Source organism: Lethenteron reissneri, chromosome 35 (assembly GCF_015708825.2).
Source record: "Lethenteron reissneri isolate LAM-NWPU_2019-01 chromosome 35, ASM1570882v1, whole genome shotgun sequence".
Taxonomy (NCBI): Eukaryota; Metazoa; Chordata; class Hyperoartia; order Petromyzontiformes; family Petromyzontidae; genus Lethenteron; species Lethenteron reissneri.
The window spans coordinates 4,137,925-4,159,006 of NC_083813.1; the positions used below are offsets into that span (position 1 = coordinate 4,137,925).

Sequence of the window (21,082 nt, forward strand, 5' to 3'; positions counted from 1 at the left end):
CAGTGCAGCACGAGTGAACGCCACTGTACTGCAGGTATCATTGGTGTTGTAAAGACCTTCAACAAGTGCCTGTTTTAAAGTCACTGACCACCATCAGCATGTGTTTCTTTCCACACTTAAAAAATGTAATGCTTTTAAATTAATATTTCTAAAAACAAAATCTTCATGCTGTATCCTGAATTATTTTGAACAAAATCCCTGTTGTGATTACGGAATTCAGCAATGCATTTGAAAATATTGGAATAAAAAAATGTTGTATTCAAACACAGAAACGATAAGGCAAGTGTTTTAAGTGGCAATTCCAAGGCTGCACTGAGCTGAGGAGGAAGAGACAGAGATCATTAAAGACTTAAGACTTTGTCTTTCCCTTGGCTGCATGTGGAGAATGAAACTGGGCGAAGACACGCCTTACACCGGGCAGTACCGCTTTCCAATTCAAAGAACCACGAGGTCACACGAAAAAGGCACAGCAACCTACACACAGCTGTTCCACTCCTTCCTTCTCATCGTCAAGGGTGTAGCAGGCGCCAATTCATTGCACAGGCTCTCGGCACCAGGGTCTAAAAGACTACTGACACTTGGGTGTGAAAATGTGAAGAACTTGCAGCTAAAGCAGCATTCATTCTAATATGAAATATAACAGCCATGCAGCAGAAGGTAAACTGTAATATTCATAATTTGGGGAAACGATTGGCCGATTTCTTAAGAGTACATTCTCATGAACATTTTAAACGGCTTTAAAAGAGAGACCCACTGAAAGAGGGGGCCCCTGGTTAGTTTGATCAAAGATGCCTAGCTATTTTCCAGTGTGAAAACTTGCCACCATCCCTTAGGGTCAATAATCTTTGGAGGGCCCACTGTACTTGCCTGCTGCACGAATGCACGGGTAGCACTTGCCATGCCAAAATAGGTATTTTGGGTTAGATCGCGTAAATACAAATTTGTCGTTAAACCTTCCACCGCCCGACACAGCCAATTAAAAAGAGTTGTCACGTAAACAAAACGTCCCAAATATTTGCTAGCTCAGCACACCGGTGTGTTGGAGAGTAAAACCCACAATATTTACAATTCGAGTACGACGTTTCGCCGGTAATTAAAACCAGCCTTATCAGGCGACAGCCAGAATTTGCCAATGCTGCTGCAAAAGCTTGCCATGCCTCTGCTGGCAGGGAAACGCAATGGCTGCTGAACTCGCTGGACACTTGCTTCGCATTGTTCTGCAGCCTCATTACGGTAACACTCGTAAATCCCCTTTACTTATGCAGGAGGGCCTCACCGAATCTCAAGACTCTCTCTCGGGCACCACCTGCCTTCTCTATAGGGTTACATGATGAGCGGTTTTGCGACCATAATTGTACATACAGGGACTCCTTGCCTTATAAACGAGTTAGGTTCCAGAGGTCTGTTGGTAAGTCGATTTGTTCGTAAGTCCAGGACTACTGTCGATTCCAGACATGTTGTATGACATGTACACTAAACACGGGGAATGGCTTTAAAAGTTGTACAATCTCTTGCAGATGCCACTGGTTCTTCACGTTCTGCAGATGAGAATGCGACCACCTCCATCTATTGCGCGGCGGTTGAACTTACGACTATTGGTCCGAACAGGCAACTGGACATATGGACAGGTTTGTTCGTATCTCTGAAAGTTCGTAAGTACAGGAGTGCTAGTACGTTGAACTTCTTTTCCCGCCGTACGTAGCCAACCTTGCTAATTGGAGGTGCATTGCTCTCGGTTCACAAACAAGGTCCCCCCCACCCCCCACCACCCCGTCGCGATCCACATCACTCGACTCACCCGGATTTCTTGCTGCTCTTGAGCTTCGTGGACGCCGGCGAGTGGCCCTTGCCCTTGCCATCCTTGTCCTTGGGCTTGGAAGACTTCTTCTTCGCCCTCTTCTTGACGGTGCCATCGCCGCCCCTGGTGCCGCCTCCAATCGGAGTGGACGTGGGGGCCGATGGCCCCACCACGCGGGGGATGTTCTGCTCTCCCCGCGCCCTGGCACGCGCAACTGCCTCCGCTACGATGCGGTTCGCCTTCTCCTGCTTGCGCTCCTGCTCCTGCGTGTGCCGTTAATCAAAGGGGGGGGGGGGGGGGGGGATTGTTTTTGCGGGGAGCGGAGAGGGAGGGAGATGGGGAGCAGACGGAACGCGCATCAGCGGAGCCGTCTGCATTTTTCTTGCTCGTGTCCGCGCGAGTAGTGCGATGTGTGTGAGGGGGTCTGGGGGTTGAAGAGGAGGAGAAGAGGTGGTTTTATGGCATGCAGCGAGAATAAGAGGGCAAAAAGATGCACTGAGGGTCAAATTTAAGTGGTGTTTATAGAATCTGCGTTGGCAGTGGTGTACAAGTAAAACAAAATGTAGATTGCTAGTCAAAGCGGTAACTAAATCTTGTTATATCTGATGCTGCCATGCTCAAATAAGCCTTAAGTAAAGGTCGTTTACATTGAAGAATCTCAGGCAGTGGTAAAAATGCTCGGAAAAACTTGCTGACAATATTAAAGACAATGTGGCTAATGACTATTGTAATTAAACGTGACTGTCCACAGGGCAACCACTACTCACCTCTACCCATTAGGGATAAGATGAACATATCGAAGGGGCAATGAAATCCATTTCATTGAACAATGGTTCTTTAGGAAGTGAGCACATTAGATATAGCTATGTAAATCAAGCAGTGAAAATGAAACTGCTGTAAGAGTGATAGAGACGTCAATGACGACTGATCTTGATGACTATGATAGTGGTGGCAATGATGACATTTAGACACGCATGAACTTGATTTATTATTATTAAAGTTAATGTGTTTATCTACTAAAGCAAGAGTGAGGTGGTACTCTATTCTATTGGTAGCCCTGGGTAAAAAATAGCTTTTCCTTTGAAGGGAAAAGACCCACCAACAAAAAATGACTACAATTATCACACGATATTCAGAAAAAAAGTTTTGCTGGGTGGATTCCTGTCAGTCTGACGCAGAAGCACGCGTGTGCAGTAGTGACGTCACCGCGCACATCTGCTTGATGTGGTCACCCGCAGGCTGAGGCAGGTGGGGGGGGGGGATACTTGACGTCAAGCATCCCCCCCCCACCAACAACCCGGAGGGGAATATAGCGAGGCGAGGGCAAGAGACAGAGGGAGGTGATTGAGAGAGTTTGAGGAGGGAGGAAGACAGGGGAGGAACAGATAGGAGAGGGGCGGGGAGAGAGTGAAAGGGTGTGAAATGGAGAGGAAAGAGAGAGAGCAAATGGCAAGAGAGCGAGGGAAAGCGACAAGCAGTGCGAGAGGGAATGAGGGAGAGGCAAGAGAGATTGAGACAGGGAGAGATGGGAAATAGGAGAGCGAGAAACAGGGACAGAGATATGGGGAGCGAAGTGGGTGCGACACAGTGTGGAGGGAGGAGAGGAATATAGAGGGAATGAGAGGTAAAAGAGGGGAGAGAGGAATTTATAAACAGCTAGAAACGGAGACAAAGTGAGAAATCGAGATAAATTGGGACACACAGTACAAAGCAGTCAAGAGAAAGGCGAAGAGAGAGAGAGAGACAGGGCTCTATAAAACATTACAAGTTTTTTTGGCTGGCTGGATGGGGGGAATGGATGGACGGTCACGTTCTAAAGGATGTGCAGTTTCTACAATATAAAAAAAACAAACAATGATTTAACCAAGGCACTACTGTTTCTAATCAAACGCACCCAGAACATAAATCAAACCACACTACGCGATTATACCACAGGTGCAAGCATGCATGCATGTACACGTATGCAAACGCATGGCACATTCACGTGCTGCAGATACACGCAAGCCCTGCACTACATTATGCAAATACAGACACACAAGAGCCCTGCAACATTTCAGGGCCAGCACCTGGAACCCGTCTGACGGGGCAGAAATTCCCGCCCTACACGGAAGGGGTTACCCAGCAGAGAACACTGCACACTGCAAAAGACAGGCCCACTGCGGAGGCTACCATGTGTGTTTGCTCACTGCGCACGTGTGCGAGTGGGGAGCGGTAGTGTGGCAGTTTAACACGTAGGCTTTCGAGACCAATATCATCCATAATAAGAGTTTTTTTGGGTTAGATCGCGTAAATAACGACACGTTTATATATTTATGCGATATAACCCAAAACAAAAACTCTTATGGGAGTGTGGCGGTTTGCACGCTGCACTTCAAGCGTGCGGACCCGAGTTCGAATACCGCTCAAGGGACAACACCTGGGAAGATTATCTGAACCAGTCCTGGGCCTCCCCCTAGGTCGACTTAGCCTTAAATGAGTACCTGGTGCGATATGTAAAAATATCAGCACTGGGGAGACAAAGGGGGCCGGGTATGGTGCTGGCCACTCACCCATCTTGTGTGCCATGCCGGCCTTCATAGGTGCTCGCTAAAAGCACTTGCCCCAACAGTTTATTAAGGCTATATGGGGGATCTTTGTCTTTGCTGTGCGTGTGACTCCGTTCACCACACAGACAGAATTCCAGCCGTGACGGTCAAGGTCTTCTGTATTCAATACCCAGTGTTTACCGAGAACAGTGAAAAAAGCATGCCGATGTTTAACTAAAACTTAAAGAGACCCCATTGAGAGCAGGTTTGCAAGCATATGCTCAAACGCCTTTTCATTAACACTGCCTAATAACATAAAAATATGGCTGCACAGTCCTGCAGTTAAAAGTGCTCAAATCACAATTGGAAGGTTGTGAGTTAAAATCCCTACCAGGTGTCGGCTCAGCATGTCAATCCTTGAGGCTGCATAACATTATTACCACTTTGTAGAAAGTTTACAGTGCTCCAGTTATGGATCAGGTAATTCCCACCATAGTAATATGGAATTCCAATTTTACTTGGGTGGGTGCTGACAGACATAAGTACCCGCACCATTGCTAGTGAGAGCAGGGAGAGGCTGTGACTTGATAATAGCCACAATCTATAGCAGCCTGAACGTTTTAGGTGACGGCCACTTTTTTACAGCAGTTCTCCCTGAACTGCTCGAAACAAATTCGAGACTCTTCGGGGCAGAGTGGCTCCCAAGCTTAATTGGTGCTCGCCAATCATAACATTCATTTGATACCTGAAACCGATGCGAGAGCTAAATTTATGTTAAGACTTCTAGGGTTGGTGGTTGGGTTCTGCCCAATGTTTGGTTAAGAGCCATGCATGCTTACGGTTATATTTATATTTAGGGCCTTTGGCAGAATTAGGGTTAGCTACTAGGTTAGGTTGTGAAAAAAGATTTTAAACCTTAGCAAGTGTTTACTCATAAAAGGAAGATGCAATCCAAAAAAACAGATACAGATCTATCAAGTGTGTCCCAGGCTGCCTGACACAACTTTGAAGCTTCGCTAATGAGAAAACAAAAGACTTTAAAGTTACGGAAAGGAACGTCGTTATCGCAATCAAGTGACATCACTGACGCCACAATAACGTCGCTACTGTCCTATAACAGAAATCCCCACGGTGATTTTAAAACATGCACACTAGGCAAATACAGGTAGTCCTCGACTTACGATGGAGATGCGTTACGACGACCCCATCGTAAGTCGAAGATGGCCTAGCCTACCCAGGAGTCTTAAAGAATGGTGATAATTTAGCAAAAGAGAGCAATTTACAGTACCGTACTGTATAAACTATATACTGTATGTATTTATGAATTACAATGCTGTATTGCACAGTACAATTTAAAGTAAAAAACAAGGTAAATTCTTAGCCTACCTATATGAACTGCTGTTTTTCAGGAAACAATCCTATCTGCTATAAAAAAAACTTTGAACATGCATTGAACACCGAGACAACTTAACTCTGTCGACCGCTGGTGAGAGTGAGTCATCACCACACAAGGCGGGAGATGCGTACAGTACATCCCGGCAGCGTCCCAACATACAGTATCGTACCTCGTACGCTGCTGCGTTTGCCTGCCGCGCGAAATGTAAAATATTTTTCAATTTTGTCATATCGCTATCGCCATCATAAGATCGAAATATCGTAAGTCGGGGACTGCCTGTATACACATCAAAATCAGTAGCTATGGTCAATCTACTGCTGGATGAAGGTCACACCAAGCAGCCATCATCTCCTGCAATCCAGCGCTGGTAACAATCCATCCAGCAGGCAAGCTGATGTAATCACTCCATCTCCTTGGTCGATGCCTTCGTGGATGCGTTCCAACCTTTAGCTGCTACACCGTCACCATTCTTGACCACACGGTCATTAACCCTTCCATCAAAGTGTCCAGCCAAAGCCCACTTACTACTTTTCATTTCAGTTACTATTTAGTTATGTCTTTAACCTGCAAATTTTAACCATCATATGTCAGTTTCTTCTCAATGTCAATACAAATGAGCACCTACCCACGCTTCTTTGCGCACATTTCAGCATTCAATCCATACATACTCCCTAAGAGAAATTTCTTTTTTTCTGGGGAGCCACATCTTCCTCTAAATGGAAGGTCACAGCGACGTAGAGGGGAGAAAATGCGCACGCGCGAGCGGTGGACTGACCTGCGTCAGGAGGCGGTCGTCGGGACGGCGGTCCCGCGCGGCTCGGTCCTCGGTCCTCATGTCCGCGTCACGAGACTGGGCATCGTGCGCGGCGGGACCCGCGAGCTTCGTCTGCAGCGAGCCTGGCGGAGCGGTGCAGCCCGGCGCCGACAGGGGTCTCGGCACGGCTGAAGGCAGCGACTGCTGCCGGGGGCAAAGCACAAGTGGACGTCAGTGACGTGCGTCAAAAAAAAGAGATCCGGTGGCATGGCTCCGCGGGTTTTAGCTGCGCAGGTTGAATTCGGAGACGGCGAAATTGCCGTCCGGTTATTCAAGCGGCGATTTTTGGTCGTGTTAGAGAGATACAGCACTCAGGTGTTGTTGGGTTTGGATGTGGCTTACAGGTACCTGGGATGAAAACATTTTTCAAGTGTTGCAATTGTCTTAGCATGGTCACCAATAACTGTACGATAATAAAGCATGATAATGTTGGTTTCTCACTTGACTATCATTTGAATTGGATTTCCATGCAATGAACAATCGTTTGCAAGGCACAAAAAGGGCTGTATCTAGGGTTGCGAAAGAAGCCAATGAAGTGACTGCAGAAGTAATTTTCAGTGGGCGTTTGCTAGAAAATGATCCTGAACACGATTACGATATAGTTATTGGTAAAATTATATTAAAACAAAATTTAAAAACCAGTGTTATGGGCCCACTGGGCCACACCCTGCTAATGAGACTCAGTGAAGTTCAAACTGGCTTAGGGTTTGGCCTATTTAAACTTAAACTACTAGAATACATTGACCCAGAAGGCCCATATGTTTGAAGCGTCAATGGAATTTATTTTCTGAAATGAATGTGTCAGATATAAAATACTGTCCATATTATCACTGAATATCTTCACACTGAGAGAAAAGTTGCATAAATTGGAAGTGAACAACTACAGAATAACCAGTGAATGCTTTGCTTGGTGTGAAATCAAAGAGCCTCTCCTACCCAGTCCAGGTGAAATGTCTTTTGCTATGATTTTAACGAGGATATCTATGCCCTAAATAATTGGGTACAGCTGCAATGCACTGCATTTGTGCAGTTATTAATGACTTGATGTGCATGAGAGCCTTTTTCTGTCATGGTAATCAGAAGTTTGAACCCAGGTGAGGGTGACATGGGCCAGTGGTAGCACGATCGCCGCTTGCCGCTAAAGTTCACGGTTCAAACCCAGAGGCAGCCCAGATGAATACCGTGGGTGTATGAACCGCAAGTATACGCGCCGTGTGCTTCACAAGGAGATGTTAAAGGCCTCATGCCGTCATTCGCAAGAGTAGGCCATTACGTGCCAGCGTTACGGTCCACATTTTTCCAAATTTGAAAAATCACCCGCAGATTATTCAATTGGGATTATACATCACAGCAAACATCAACACGTACTGTAAAAAACTTGGCAGGACCCTCCTGGAAAAGCTTCATGGGACTCGGTGAGGCTTTTCTGAGTAAACAAGCATAATAAAAGGCCCTCAGATGTGCTGGTCACCAATGACCTCGGTTCCTCTATTGCATGTGCAGGTGAACCAGGGAGCTGTAAAACTGTTAACAGTCCTGATAGTGTAAATATCTGGACCTTGCTCCTGGGTAGACGGCCGCCTGGATGATACACGGAAAATTATGTGTAACGTCCACTCCCATTGTTTCTACTTAAATCTGCATTTCCCATTCAACGCCGCCAACTCAAACTCTCGAAAGTCACACAGCATGTGCCGGCCACCAAGTACAGAGAGGGCACCCACAGGGTTGGGTGGTGCCGACGCAATGAACTCAACACGAGCATTGGACGCGTATCGTCACAGCTTGCTCAGGGCATAACCACCGAGTTTCTACAGACGCCGGAAAGCCTAAAATAGCAGCGCTAACGCGCAAAACCCACGGAGATAAAATTGCATCAACAAAATAGAATCAGAGGAGCGTACGCGGCGGCACACTGCATTGTTCACAAGAACGTACCTCTCTCATCCCCACTGTATGACGCACAGCCAAACACAGTGTCTCTCCCTCTCCCCACCGTCTGTCCACTTTCACTGCACCATTCCAACCGAGGCCAATTATAATCCCTACTGTCTAGCGCATTGTTGTTTTTACCTTGCAGGTTTTCGAGCAAGATACAGAGGAACGCATGGGAGGAGGGGGGGGGTCCTGCGGTAGCCGAAGCTGCACGCCTTTTCAAATTTGCTCGAGCCCAGAGGACTTGTGGTTGTGGATGCAAACGCGCGTGCAGGACTGCCACACCCAGGGAATTTACAGATGCCATGCGTACAGTTTACCCTCGCCGACTGCTAGGGCTTCACAAATGCAAGGCACACTCAAGAGAGAGATCCTATACAAAGGTTTTTTTTGTCTCTCCATAAACACACGGAGAAAAGAAAAGATATGCGCGCACACACACGAGACAGGCAGGAGCTTGAAAATATTACTGTTTAAAAACAATTTGGCTGCAGATTACAAAAAACGACTCAACGAGCAAACATTAAATATTAACGAGCTTGCTAACGACGTGTACAGTACTGAAAAGAAACGACGTGGAAGTCACAAAAGATCAATTTTGTTATTAATATAATCAACACTAGCACAGTACTGTAGTGTGTTCCTTTCTCATCCCATACAAACACAAAATAAACACGTGTATAATAACCTTACCTTTGCCTCCCTCTCAAATAGGCAAAATGGAGCCAAGTAATTCCCATGAAACTCAAATTCTGCTTCGATTTACATGCTTGTGTAAACTACACGTGGAAGTCGTCGTCTGCGGCAGGAATTATCGCAGTCGAACCCCAGAGGGAGTGGAGGCGGTGAAGCCGGCACGACGAACGGCGGCCGTCCGACATGGGGCATTTCCCAGTTTATTACGATGTCAATAAAACGCGCCGCTTTCTGGATAATGCAGCCAGATTTTATATTCAGATGGTGAAGTCAGCGGATAACCAATACAACCTCTCTCTCCGCTGAATCGATACAAGTCACCGAGTCGCAAGCGAGACCGGCGTAGGAGGATGATGATGGCCTCACTGCTACGAACATCGCAAACGAGGCTCCTCAAATCTCCTGCTACTGCAACGGCCAAGGGCACGTCAACAATACGCACATGCAAATTAATGGGGGGGTTTTAGGATCGCACAACAAACTGCATTTTTTGTTACGTATACATAATTGTTTATGTAAAATAGGCGGCTGCACAAAATGGCCCATTCCCTCGTGTAACCTAGGGCGCATTGCGGGATCTGCACGATGATTCGTGCTTATCCCGATTAAAATAAATGTCGATAACTCAACAAAACCTCTCATACTTCATCGGAACATGCATTGCGAAGACACTCAGTTTTGTTTGTAGTTAGTTCATCCGTGCAGTCCACGAGCACAGTGAAACTAACGCTTCCTTCCTGCATTCAGAGGACAACCGTACTGGCCATAGCTGACAGCAATAGGGGCACACCTCCCGGCCAGCAAGTAGCCTTTCACCCCAACTCCCACAGGGTGTTCTGAAACACACAGACTCAGAGTTTTCTGCCCGCCCTCCAGCACTCAGCCGAGCCTATAGCACGCGAGGACTCGGTTTAGAAGGGGTCGCTGAACTTAAACGCAACTTATGGGACGGCGGTTTGGCAGCGGTGTAAAATCAGAGGGGGGGGGAACGAACGCCTCGGCGCCACTGAAAAAAAACTAAAAAGTCTGTCTCAATTTGTGCGTGTGACAAATGATTTTCAAATTCACGTAATGCTGTTTGTGAATGGTTCTATGAGACTCTGGAGTCACTAATGAACCAACCTGTCAACGGTTTATCAGTGCCAACCTTATTACAGACCAATTCAGACCTTATTGGTCACCCCGTGCCCTTATAAATCTTAAAAGTTCATCCTACAAAGTCCCATCACAAGGGAGACACACAAACAATAAGACAAAAAAATACATAAAAATATATTGAAAAGGTTGCATGCTGTATGGACCTGAAAACTCAATTCCCTTCTACAAGAAAATGGGTAAACCTTATGGGTTGACAGGTATGTATGGATTCTACATGCACCACAACGGCAGTGAGAATCGAATTGCAAAAGCAATAGGGACATTAACTGTGTAATTTAAACACATTTTGAATGGGTGCAAATCATTATTTGTTCTACAGCAAAGTGTAATGCGAGGTGAAGATTATTTTTCGGAAATAATTCTTAAGAAAATAAAGGCCATAAATCTGAAATATTACCCCACTACATAGTTTCAGTTACAAGGTGGCATTAATAACGCTGGTGGTGAGGCGCTTTTAGCCAATGAATGCGGGAAGTTTAGGAATCGTTGTTCTGTATGTCCCAGTGGCCTTCAAGTTTATGGAGTCCATCATGACAAAGTAAAGCCCAAGTGTTACAGTCACCATATGACAATGCTTTGTGATTTAATAGTTGCACAAGTCCCTCCAAAAGGCAGGTTCAACGCCATGCATACACAACCATCAAATCCCCAACACACCCCCTATTTCAGGAAGCCAGACACACATTTACATATACAAGAGGTTCAAAATCACCCAACCAAATGAGGAATGGAGTCGGTGGGGGACCATCACCAGATGCTGTGGATGTGTGTTAATCACCGCATATGCATCTCGGTGGCGAGATGTTAACCTCTCCTGGTGTGCAGGAGGTCGTGGGTTCGATCTCGATTCTGCCCGTCTGTATTTGTGTGTTCTCCCCCGTGGTCGCGTGGATTTTTCTCCGGGTCCTCCCGTTAATCCCTCCAAATTTAGAAATGTGTCTTTGGAGTATTTGGCTGCTATAAATTTCCACGTGATAAGCCACTTCCTTGAGCTATCATTTGTGGCTAGGGTGCTTCTGTAAAAGAGCTATATTGCTCAGTGGGCCTTACAATGAGGGAAAAAAGTATTTGATCCCCTGCTGATTTTGTACGTTTGCCCACTGACAAAGAAATGATTAGTCTATAATTTTAATGGTAGGTTTATTTGAACAGTGAGAGACAGAATAACAAAAAAATCCAGAAAAACGCATGTCAAAAATGTTATAAATTGATTTGCATTTTAATGAGGGAATTCAGTATTTGACCCCCTCTCAATCAGAAAGATTTATGGCTCCCAGGTGTCTTTTATACAGGTAAAGAGCTGAGATTAGGAGCACACTCTTAAAGGGAGTGCTCCTAATCTCAGCTTGTTACCTGTGTTAAAGACACCTGTTCACAGAAGCAATCAATCAATCAGATTACAAACTCTCCACCGTGACCAAGACCAAAGAGCTCTCCAAGGATGTCAGGGACAAGCTTGTAGACCTACACAAGGCTGGAATGGGCTACAAGACCATCGCCAAACAGCTTGGTGAAAAGGTGACAACAGTTGGTGCGATTATTCACAAATGAAAGAAAAACAAAAGAACTGTCAATCTCCCTCAGCCTGGGGCTCCATGCAAGATCTCACCTCGTGGAGTTGCAATGATCATGAGAACGGTGAGGAATCAGCCCATAACTACACGGGAGGATCTTGTCAATGATCTCAAGGCAGCTGGGACCATAGTCACCAAAAAAACAGTTGGTAACACACTACGCCGTAAAGGACTGAAATCCTGCAGCGCCCGCAAGGTCCCCCTGCTCAAGAAAGCACATATACATGCCCGTCTGAAGTTTGCCAATGGACATCTGAATGATTCAGAGGACAACTGGGTGAAAGTGTTGTGGTCAGATGAGACCAAAATGGAGCTCTTGGGCATCAACTCAAGTCGCCGTGTTTGGAGGAGGAGGAATGCTGCCTATGACCCCAAGAACACCATTCCCACCGTCAAACATGGCGGTGGAAACATTATGCTTTGGGGGTGTTTTTCTGCTAAGGGGACTGGACAACTTCACCGCATCAAAGGGACGATGGACGGGGCCATATACCGTCAAATCTTGGGTGAGAACCTCCTTCCCTCAGCCAGGGCATTGAAAATTGGTCGTGGATGGGTATTCCAGCATGACAATGACCCAAAACACACAGCCAAGGCAACAAAGGAGTGGCTCAAGAAGAAGCACATTAAGGTCCTGGAATGGCCTAGCCAGTCTCCAGACCTTCATCCCATAGAAAATCTGTGGAGAGAGCTGAAGGTTCGAGTTGCCAAACGTCCGCCTCGAAACCTTAATGACTTGGAGAAGATCTGCAAAGAGGAGTGGGACAAAATCCCTCCTGAGATGTGTGCAAACCTGGTGGCCAACTACAAAAAATGTCTGACCTTTGTGATTTCGAACAAGGGGTTTACCACCAAGTACTAAGTCATGTTTTGCAGAGGGGTCAAATACTTATTTCCCTCATTAAAAAGCAAATCAATTTCTAACATTTTTGACATGCGTTTTCCTGGATTTTTTTGTTATTCGCTCTCTCACTGCTCAAATAAACCTACCATTAAAATTATAGACTGATCATTTCTTTGTCAGTGGGCAAATGTACAAAATCAGCAGGAGATCAAATACTTTTTTCCCTCACTGTATTTGGTAAAATAACAATAGTTTTCGTTTAGTATGATTGTACGAAGGTGGAGATGTGAGGAAAGATCCTGGCTTTTCCACCAATGGCCCAACAAATAAAGTAACAAAGAGTATAAAATAAACAATATAACTTTAAATTTTAATAGGGAAGGCCCACTGAACTATAATAGCTCTTTTTTAGAAGCGACCTGGTCATAAATGATAGCTCAACGAAGTGGGTTATCACGTCTTAATTTATAGCAGCAGCCCAATACTCGAAACGCGTGATGTTGATTTTAAATGTGGAGGGAAAGTCGGAGTACATGGAGAAAAATACACACGACCACGGGGAGAGAGAACATGCAAACTCCAAATATACAGGCGTTAGGGTTGTAATCGAACCCTTGATCCTGCATAACAGGCGAGGTAGTTAACATTTCACCACAAAAAAGAACATCAGCTGCTCACAGAACTTGCCTGTCTGAAAAGCCTTTGTAACAACGCTCCATAAGTTGCATTGTTTTCCACACACGGGATGTGTAGCCTGCTAAGCAATTCAGTATCCCTCTGCGCAACCAAGCATTGAAGCAGATTCCTTTGATGGATCTGAGGGAACGGTAGTTTCCACATGCTAGGAAAGAGATCGATCTCTTGCAAAGGGATATCTCTGTTGAATTCCTACAAAGTGGTATCATTTTATCAACCCTGCAAAAACAATGGGCTGATTCAACTCACAAACGGTATTAAAAGCGTGAGTCAAGCACTTTCATGGCAAGCTGGACCTCAGGATATATCTGTAAATGATGCATTCAGTTCCTCTAACATTTCCTTTGAAACCTCAAATATTCTTTGACTAATGAAAATTTCTGTTTACAATTTCCAAATGGCCTAAATTGTATGCAGACAACAGCCACTTTCAGTTCACACTTCCCAAGTACAACGCTCCATCAACAAACAGTTCATTGGTCCTACCGCACCACGAGCAAAACCCAGTTATTAGTATTCATCATTTGACTTCCACACCTTTGCTAAAAATGTTATCCAAATATCAAGCGTGGCTGTCTCAGGTGCAGCTAACACGGCTATTTGAATAACTGTGTTAATGACCGAACCTCGCAATTTTCAATTGCCTCACCGGTGAACGTACACCTGGCCAAGAACATTGCAAGAGACCTGTCTTTCCTGCTCTGCAAATAAAGGCGTCACATTATTCATCTGCTGCCAGTGAGATGCGTGACAAACGTATACGTATTAGATGCCCGGGACAAATATGCCCAGGCTCTCAATATCTGCAATAGGCGACCCAAACAATACATAGCTTTTGTGTTGTACTCGCATGACTACACCTTGGCTGTGTATTAAAAGCCTGTCCAACATGAGTCTAAAGCTTTGTTAAGCCGTGGTGCAGAATTAATGAGAAAACATTTTAAAGCATCCATAAGAGGTTTTTTTGGGTTAGATCGCGTAAATATATAATTGTGTCATTAAAACCAGCCACCACCCGACACAGCCAACTAGTAAGGGTTGTCACGTAAACAGAACGTGGCCAATTCGTCACTAGTACAGCACGCCGGTGTGTTGAGAGCCAAGCCGCAACATTTACAATTAAAAACAAGATGCACGACTTTAAGGAGTAAGGTCATTTTGCCATATATAGTGCCTTACAGTGGCATCAGAGCCATGCTTGGATTCTTTCACCTCCAGTCAAGATGTTTTTTTGTTTAGTTTGTTGTCCTTCCCCCCCGCACCTCCAATTAGCACAGTTGGCAACGTACGGCGCGAAAGAAGTTCAACATACATAAGTACACAATTAGTGCGGTAGCCCAATGAGACCGGTTGGCTGTCACAAAACGAGGTGGATGCTGGGAGCTGCTCCATGTTGTCTACGTAGCCCCGGAATATGGAGGGAAACCCATAATGGCGGCACACCAACCTGTAGCTGAAAGCTGATAGGTGAAACTGACTGTTTTATTTACAGGTTTCTGATGACGCACCACTGTGAAACGATATAGTTTTGATGGCACGATAAAACAGCATGAATTGGGTTTCATCTTGCCTTCAGTGTAATATTTTCTATGACGGCTAACATAAAATGCAGCAAAGCGTCATATTCAAGTATTTGCGTAAAGAGTCAATCAAGTATGTGGCCAAATGAGCACCAACAATTGACGCGTAAAGTGGCGGTGCAAAAAACCCCAATAATTTGGCTTGCTAATGCACTACCTACATGTGTACACCATCTAAAATGCATTATTAATTCACTGCAAATAGTGACTTAATATAATATAATCATGGGTGAAAACTATTTGCCCATCGCAGTGGTGCTCATCCTTTTTGGTATGGTGGCTACCAATCAAAGCCACTGGTCCCTGCACCCGTCCCCTGCAGCCCACCCCCCTGGCCCAGGTTACTAAGGACAGACTACACAAAGAGATCACATGCCCACGCCTGTAGTCGACACGGTGTTACTAAAGCATTTGCTTCGCGTTGTATATTAGTGATGTGTCATCACAACGTTGGACCTATGTTCCCTACCACATTCAACATTTCTTCTGCACGTAATTCCATCTGCAGCCTGCGTCCCTCTGAAAGGTTTTCAGGTTGAGAACCGCTCGGCTTTCAGAATGACTGGTAGCTACCAAGGGGGCGACCTTCAATGGTTCCATGGATAGATTTCACATTAGTTAAATAATGCCATGGGGCTCCATTAAAGAATGAAGACTTGCTATAAAGAGGATGCTGCAGAACCTGCAACATCATTTACGAGAAGTGGACATTGTGCTTGTAATGTGGCACATTTAAAAATTACCTGCAATTCAATCATGTATTTTCTTAGTGGAGGACGACGGGGCGCAATATACACAATCATGGCTGGAGTCTACTCAGCACATCACCTTTCTGGAATAGGTGAAATGAGCACCACTTTGTCGAAAGTCAACATTGGTTGTCTTATGAAGAAGACTGCCACAGGAATGGGGAATTTTCGCAAACAAACCCAGGGCCGTTAAAATGCTGCCCCCCTTTAATGAAAGACTGACCAAGTAGGACATCCATGCGAATTTAAAGCTGCGAGGGTTTTCTCCTTGACCAAATTTCTGTGGAACGTAAAAACAATCAAATACCTCATTACATTTCCCTGCTAAGCTGTGTTGTAGTACTAATCACGCGAGGATCGCTTAATGAGGGCACGCCCACAGTGCCCAATTAGTGGCTGGCGTGAACAGCTATGAAGGTGGTTTGAGCCCAGGATTCGGTGTTGGAGCCTCATGCAGACGAGACAGCAGCTGGTGCCAGGGTAATGGGCTATAGGATTGACGGATCGGTGCATGACGTGTGAACATAACACACATCTTTGTCTACAAAGCAATCTGTGACAAGGTGAACCAACAGTTCATGTTGTTCAAAGGGTTGTAAGAAATGACGATGCCCCAACATTACCTTACCGTATATTATTTTGTTATCAGGTAGTGGTGTTAATTATGGCAGTTGGTAAGTTTTGCCTAAAGGGTAGCAGCCCCCTTGTGTTCGTGGTGCTTGCCACTGAGCCAGATTACAGGAACCAATTTTGGCAGCCAACTGATTTTATTTAATCTTGGTGCTGACTTCATTGTGACATTCACATAACAAAGTAGTAATGTGTTGATAGCGCAGCTCAAATACAAGTTGTAAAATGTGTAGTTACAATCTGAATTAACTGTAATAAGACAGGCCTGGATTGTAAAACACATAATTAATCTCAGTGGACTCTAACCAGTTGACATGAAGTATATTAAAGCAATGAAATATGGCAATGTCCCCAATTAGACATTAATTGTGGCCAACTTAAATAAAACCACTTTATTCCTTTTTTCATTTGGTACTACTAAGAACTCCTTGTAGAACAGACTTTTGAGCAGCGCATAATAGTGAAGGACTGTTACTTTAATACAGCAGTGTAAAGACGCTCACTTATGGTACTGGCTTTTCAGGATGGGTTATTAAAACCCACAAAGTGAACTATGTAATAAGGCCAAAAAGTTAACAACCCCTTTTTCTGAATTTACCACGGGTCATGAAATGTTTACTAGTTCAACCACAACATCCAGTCAAGGAGTAAGCAAACCATTGCTTTGCTTACTTTTCAAGATGAATCTAGCCCCGGTATATCTGTGCAGGATACACATTAACATCATTACTGTTCGGGTTGAAAAACCAGCAGCACCAAGGGTCAAGTACACCACCATAGCGGACATTGTATTTTAATGGGCTTCACCTGAGTTTAAATAAACAATGGAATGAATGGAAAGAAAACAAAGACATGTTCAGCTTACCACATTTGGCCCAGAAGCCAAAAGAGTATATAGTAGATTCTGCAGCTTCATCATATTTTTTTAACGGCATGATGCCGAACAAATCTTAAAACCAAGTTAAAACCAAGTTTTAAGATTAATACCTAAAACTGTATTTAAGGGCTTGGAATTTTTCCTCACTTGATGCAGTAATTTTAGCTGTGACGGTCCCACCTGATGACGGAGACTTGTGTTGCCTCCGAAACGTCGTGATTTATTATTTTATTTCTATTATTACTTCTATTAATTTAATTTGTATTTTTTACCTACGTGACTTTACCGAAAAAGCCTAAGAGTATGAATCCTTGCAGTCACGAAAGCTTCAAATCTAGAATTACCTAAAACTGCTTTGATGACCCAGGAAAGCCATACTATGTCTAAGACACTATGTCACAAGTCTGCTGAATTTGAATTATTTGGTCAATTTCATAACAAGCATTTTACTTATGGGACACAAACAAGTGGAAAATCCACTCACACAAGCACGTAGCACGTATAAACACGTGTATATAGTTCAGAAGCCCACTTGCTGTACTGCCATCCACTGACCTACCTTTCAGCCCTTCAGCTGGGTGTCTACAATCCACGAATGTCATAAAATACCATTCGTGCTGTAGATGTCAGAACGGATGCGAAAATACAGCAAGGACGTTGTTGTGCATTCCCCACAACACTGCGGGATGAGAGACGCTGAATGTGTTTCTCGTTATAAATTCAATAACCTCGCTCCGCCTGTTGACAACCAGTCAGCCCTTGAATATGAACGGACTGGTGGGGTGCAAATGACTGCAATGTAACGCATATGCTCTGGGGTGAGCTGATGACTATGGGAATGCGACTGCTTGCATCCTCCACAGGGAGAATATGTCCATGTGTATGAAAACGTCACGGTGGCAGATGGGGGAAAAAAAGGCGAGAAGGGAGCCATCAGTGACTTAACTAGACGCTTCGAGTGCAGCATGGTGCAATACGGCTGTGATGTCAGACTTTAAGTAAAATATTTAAAAATAAATTTTTTTTAAACACGCTTTCATGAAATGTCCTGTCCGAGCTGCCCCTCCCCCTGCCCCCTTTGCCCCTCCCCTCCTTCCCATGCCCCGCCCCTGGGCGTGGCTCCCCGAGACTTGCCGTGACGCAAGGGACCACGTGGTGATTTACAGGCAACGTCGGTTGAGCGTGGACAATTAGAGCTGTTAAAAAGATTGTTTAAAAATATATATATTTTTATGATAGAATATCGTGTTGTCATCAGTATGACATAGCTATACGAAGTTTGCAGTCGATATGACATTGGGAATACGGTTGAAATTGAGTTATAAGATTTGTGGATACGACAACACATACAGTAAGTTAAATATAAGCGTGTAAAAAGTTTTAAAATATACGTTTTGGATTTTTTACGATAGAATACCGTGTTGTCATCAGTATGACATACCTGTACCAAGTTTGCAGTCGATAGCACATTGGGAAGTGTGTAAAAATTTAGTCACAAGATTTCTTTTTTGAGGATACAACAGACGAAGTGAGTTAAATAAAAGCGTGTAAAAAAAAAGCTGCGTGGATTTAATCTCTCAGTTACAGGGCAAATGAACAATTGATGATAAGAGGCCAAAATGCCCAAAACAAAATCAGGTTTAGAAATACATATATATTTTAATAGCTCACTGTGTGAATGGAAAGAAACAGAAATGTATGCAGAGATACTGACTTGCTTGTAGCCAGACAACCAGTGATGAAAATGTACGCAGGCGAGGTGTATTAGCCATTCCACTCACATATTCAGTCAGAAGTTTTGTGCAAGAACACGTGGGAGACACAAGATAAATGTCAAGCAGTCGCGAACTTAATGAGCACAGAATTCAAGGGTACTCATCACACAACTATAACACTGGAAGTTACACTACACAAAAACTTTGACTGAATGTTACGAGAGCAAATTTTTATTGTAAAAAGTTTCAAGCTTGTTTAGTGATTCACCAGACTTTCAAGACATGATTAAGCATGCCATTACAGCACTCTAGTAATATCACCTTTATCAATTTAATAAAAGTTTAACATCAATTGTACTTCAGGTCACAAAAGCGTGCCGAACGCATGACCAGAACGTTAACGTCTTTTATTCAAAAACCTATGAAGATTCAAACGCGTGTTTGACGACCCCCGACACACGACTTGGCTACAAACATGACAGAAGTAAACCCTCTTGAAGCCAAACATAGGGAAGCCAAAAAACTTACCTGAAAAAAAGTTTATATAAAATATCAAAAAATACAGTACTTTTTTTAAACACGCTTTAATGAAATGTACTGTCCGAGCTGCCCCTCCCCCTGCCCCCTTCCCCCATCGCCCCTCCCCTCCTTCCACATCCCCCGCCCCTCGGCGTGGCTCCCCGTGGCTAGCCGTAACGTAAGGGACCACGTGGTGATTTACAGGCAAAGTGAGTTGAGCGTCGACAATTAGAGCCGTAAAAATAATTGTTTAAAAGTTTTTAAATATTTTTTTTTTACATTTTCAATGATAGAATATAGTATTGTCATCAGTATGACATACCTATACCAAGTTTGCAGTCGATACGACATTGGGAATACGTTTGAAATTGAGTTACAAGATTTTAGGATATGGCAACAGAGTAAGTTAAATAAAAGCGTGTACAATGTAAGAAAATATATGTTTTGATTTTTTTATGATAGAATATAGTATTGTCATCAGTATATGACATAGGTATTTCAAGTTAGCAGTCGATAGCACATTGGGCAGTGATATATAAAGTGCATGTAATTTTATGTAAATAATCTAAGTATGTTTAATCATCACCAGATGACATGGCAGACTGATATCATTGGTAAACCAGCTCCCTAGGATGCTTCTGTTAACCACGTGCTCTGCTAGTGCTGTATTTTCTTGCTGATTTAAAAAAAAAATAACTGCTGTACTTTTCAAAATTATTCATCTGTGCAGTGCAATCTTGATTTGAAGCTTTCGTGACTGCAGGAATCCATACTCTTTGGTTCTTTCGGTAAAGTCACGTAGGTATAAAATAAAATAAATCACGTTTCGGGCGCAACACAAGCGTCCATCATCAGGTGGGAAAGCATGGCCTGCTGATGATGCAGACTGTCTGTGCAGTACAGTCGCGATGATTGAATTTTAATTAATATTTGTTTATGGTACTTTAAAAACCTGGTTTTCATAGGTGGTCACCGACACGCTCCGGCTGAGATGCATGTAAACTCGATCTCTGTACTGGGCACTCAGAAACTCGTGTTAAATGTTATGTAAATACATACATATGCACAGGGGGAGGTATCCGAGCCACGTGATCCCTCCAACGCCATTTCATCAGTGACAAGACTATTTAAGCCACCGTGGAGGGGACACGTAATAAAAATAATGCACACATCAGCAAATAACAAAAGACTCCAATCTTACCAACATTATTGACAACTCGTGATGGTCAACGCAATCCAAACAACAAACCCAACCAACTGATTTTTCTTTAAACTATGCTCACCCCTCCTTATGCTCTGCTCCTGCAACAATAATTTTAAATGGATGGTTGGAGGGATGCGGAGTACGTCGGTGACCACCTAACGCAATTATTAAAACCCATTTTGTTTATACGACGGTCACCGACAAATGAACCTGTATCAGTCAAGACGAAGGCAGGAAAAATGCTTATCCACCCCCTTCTCAGTTACGCATGTATGTTGAACTTCTTTCGCAACGTACGTAGCCAGCCATGCTAATTGGAGGTGCGGGGAAGGACAGACTAAACATAAAAGGCAGTTTAAGAAATTAGTTTTC

The 21,082-nt window shown here is 44.1% G+C and overlaps 1 protein-coding gene across 1 annotated transcript in view; it reads right to left on the minus strand.

Annotated features, from left to right (window-relative positions):
- Positions 1 to 21,082, minus strand: part of LOC133350830 (chromodomain-helicase-DNA-binding protein 7-like) — a 164,753-nt gene that overhangs the window by 100,781 nt on the left and 42,890 nt on the right. Inside the window, 2 exon segments of the mRNA XM_061565600.1 lie at positions 1,799 to 2,061; positions 6,495 to 6,677. Of these exon segments, the coding sequence (XP_061421584.1) occupies positions 1,799 to 2,061; positions 6,495 to 6,677 (446 nt within the window).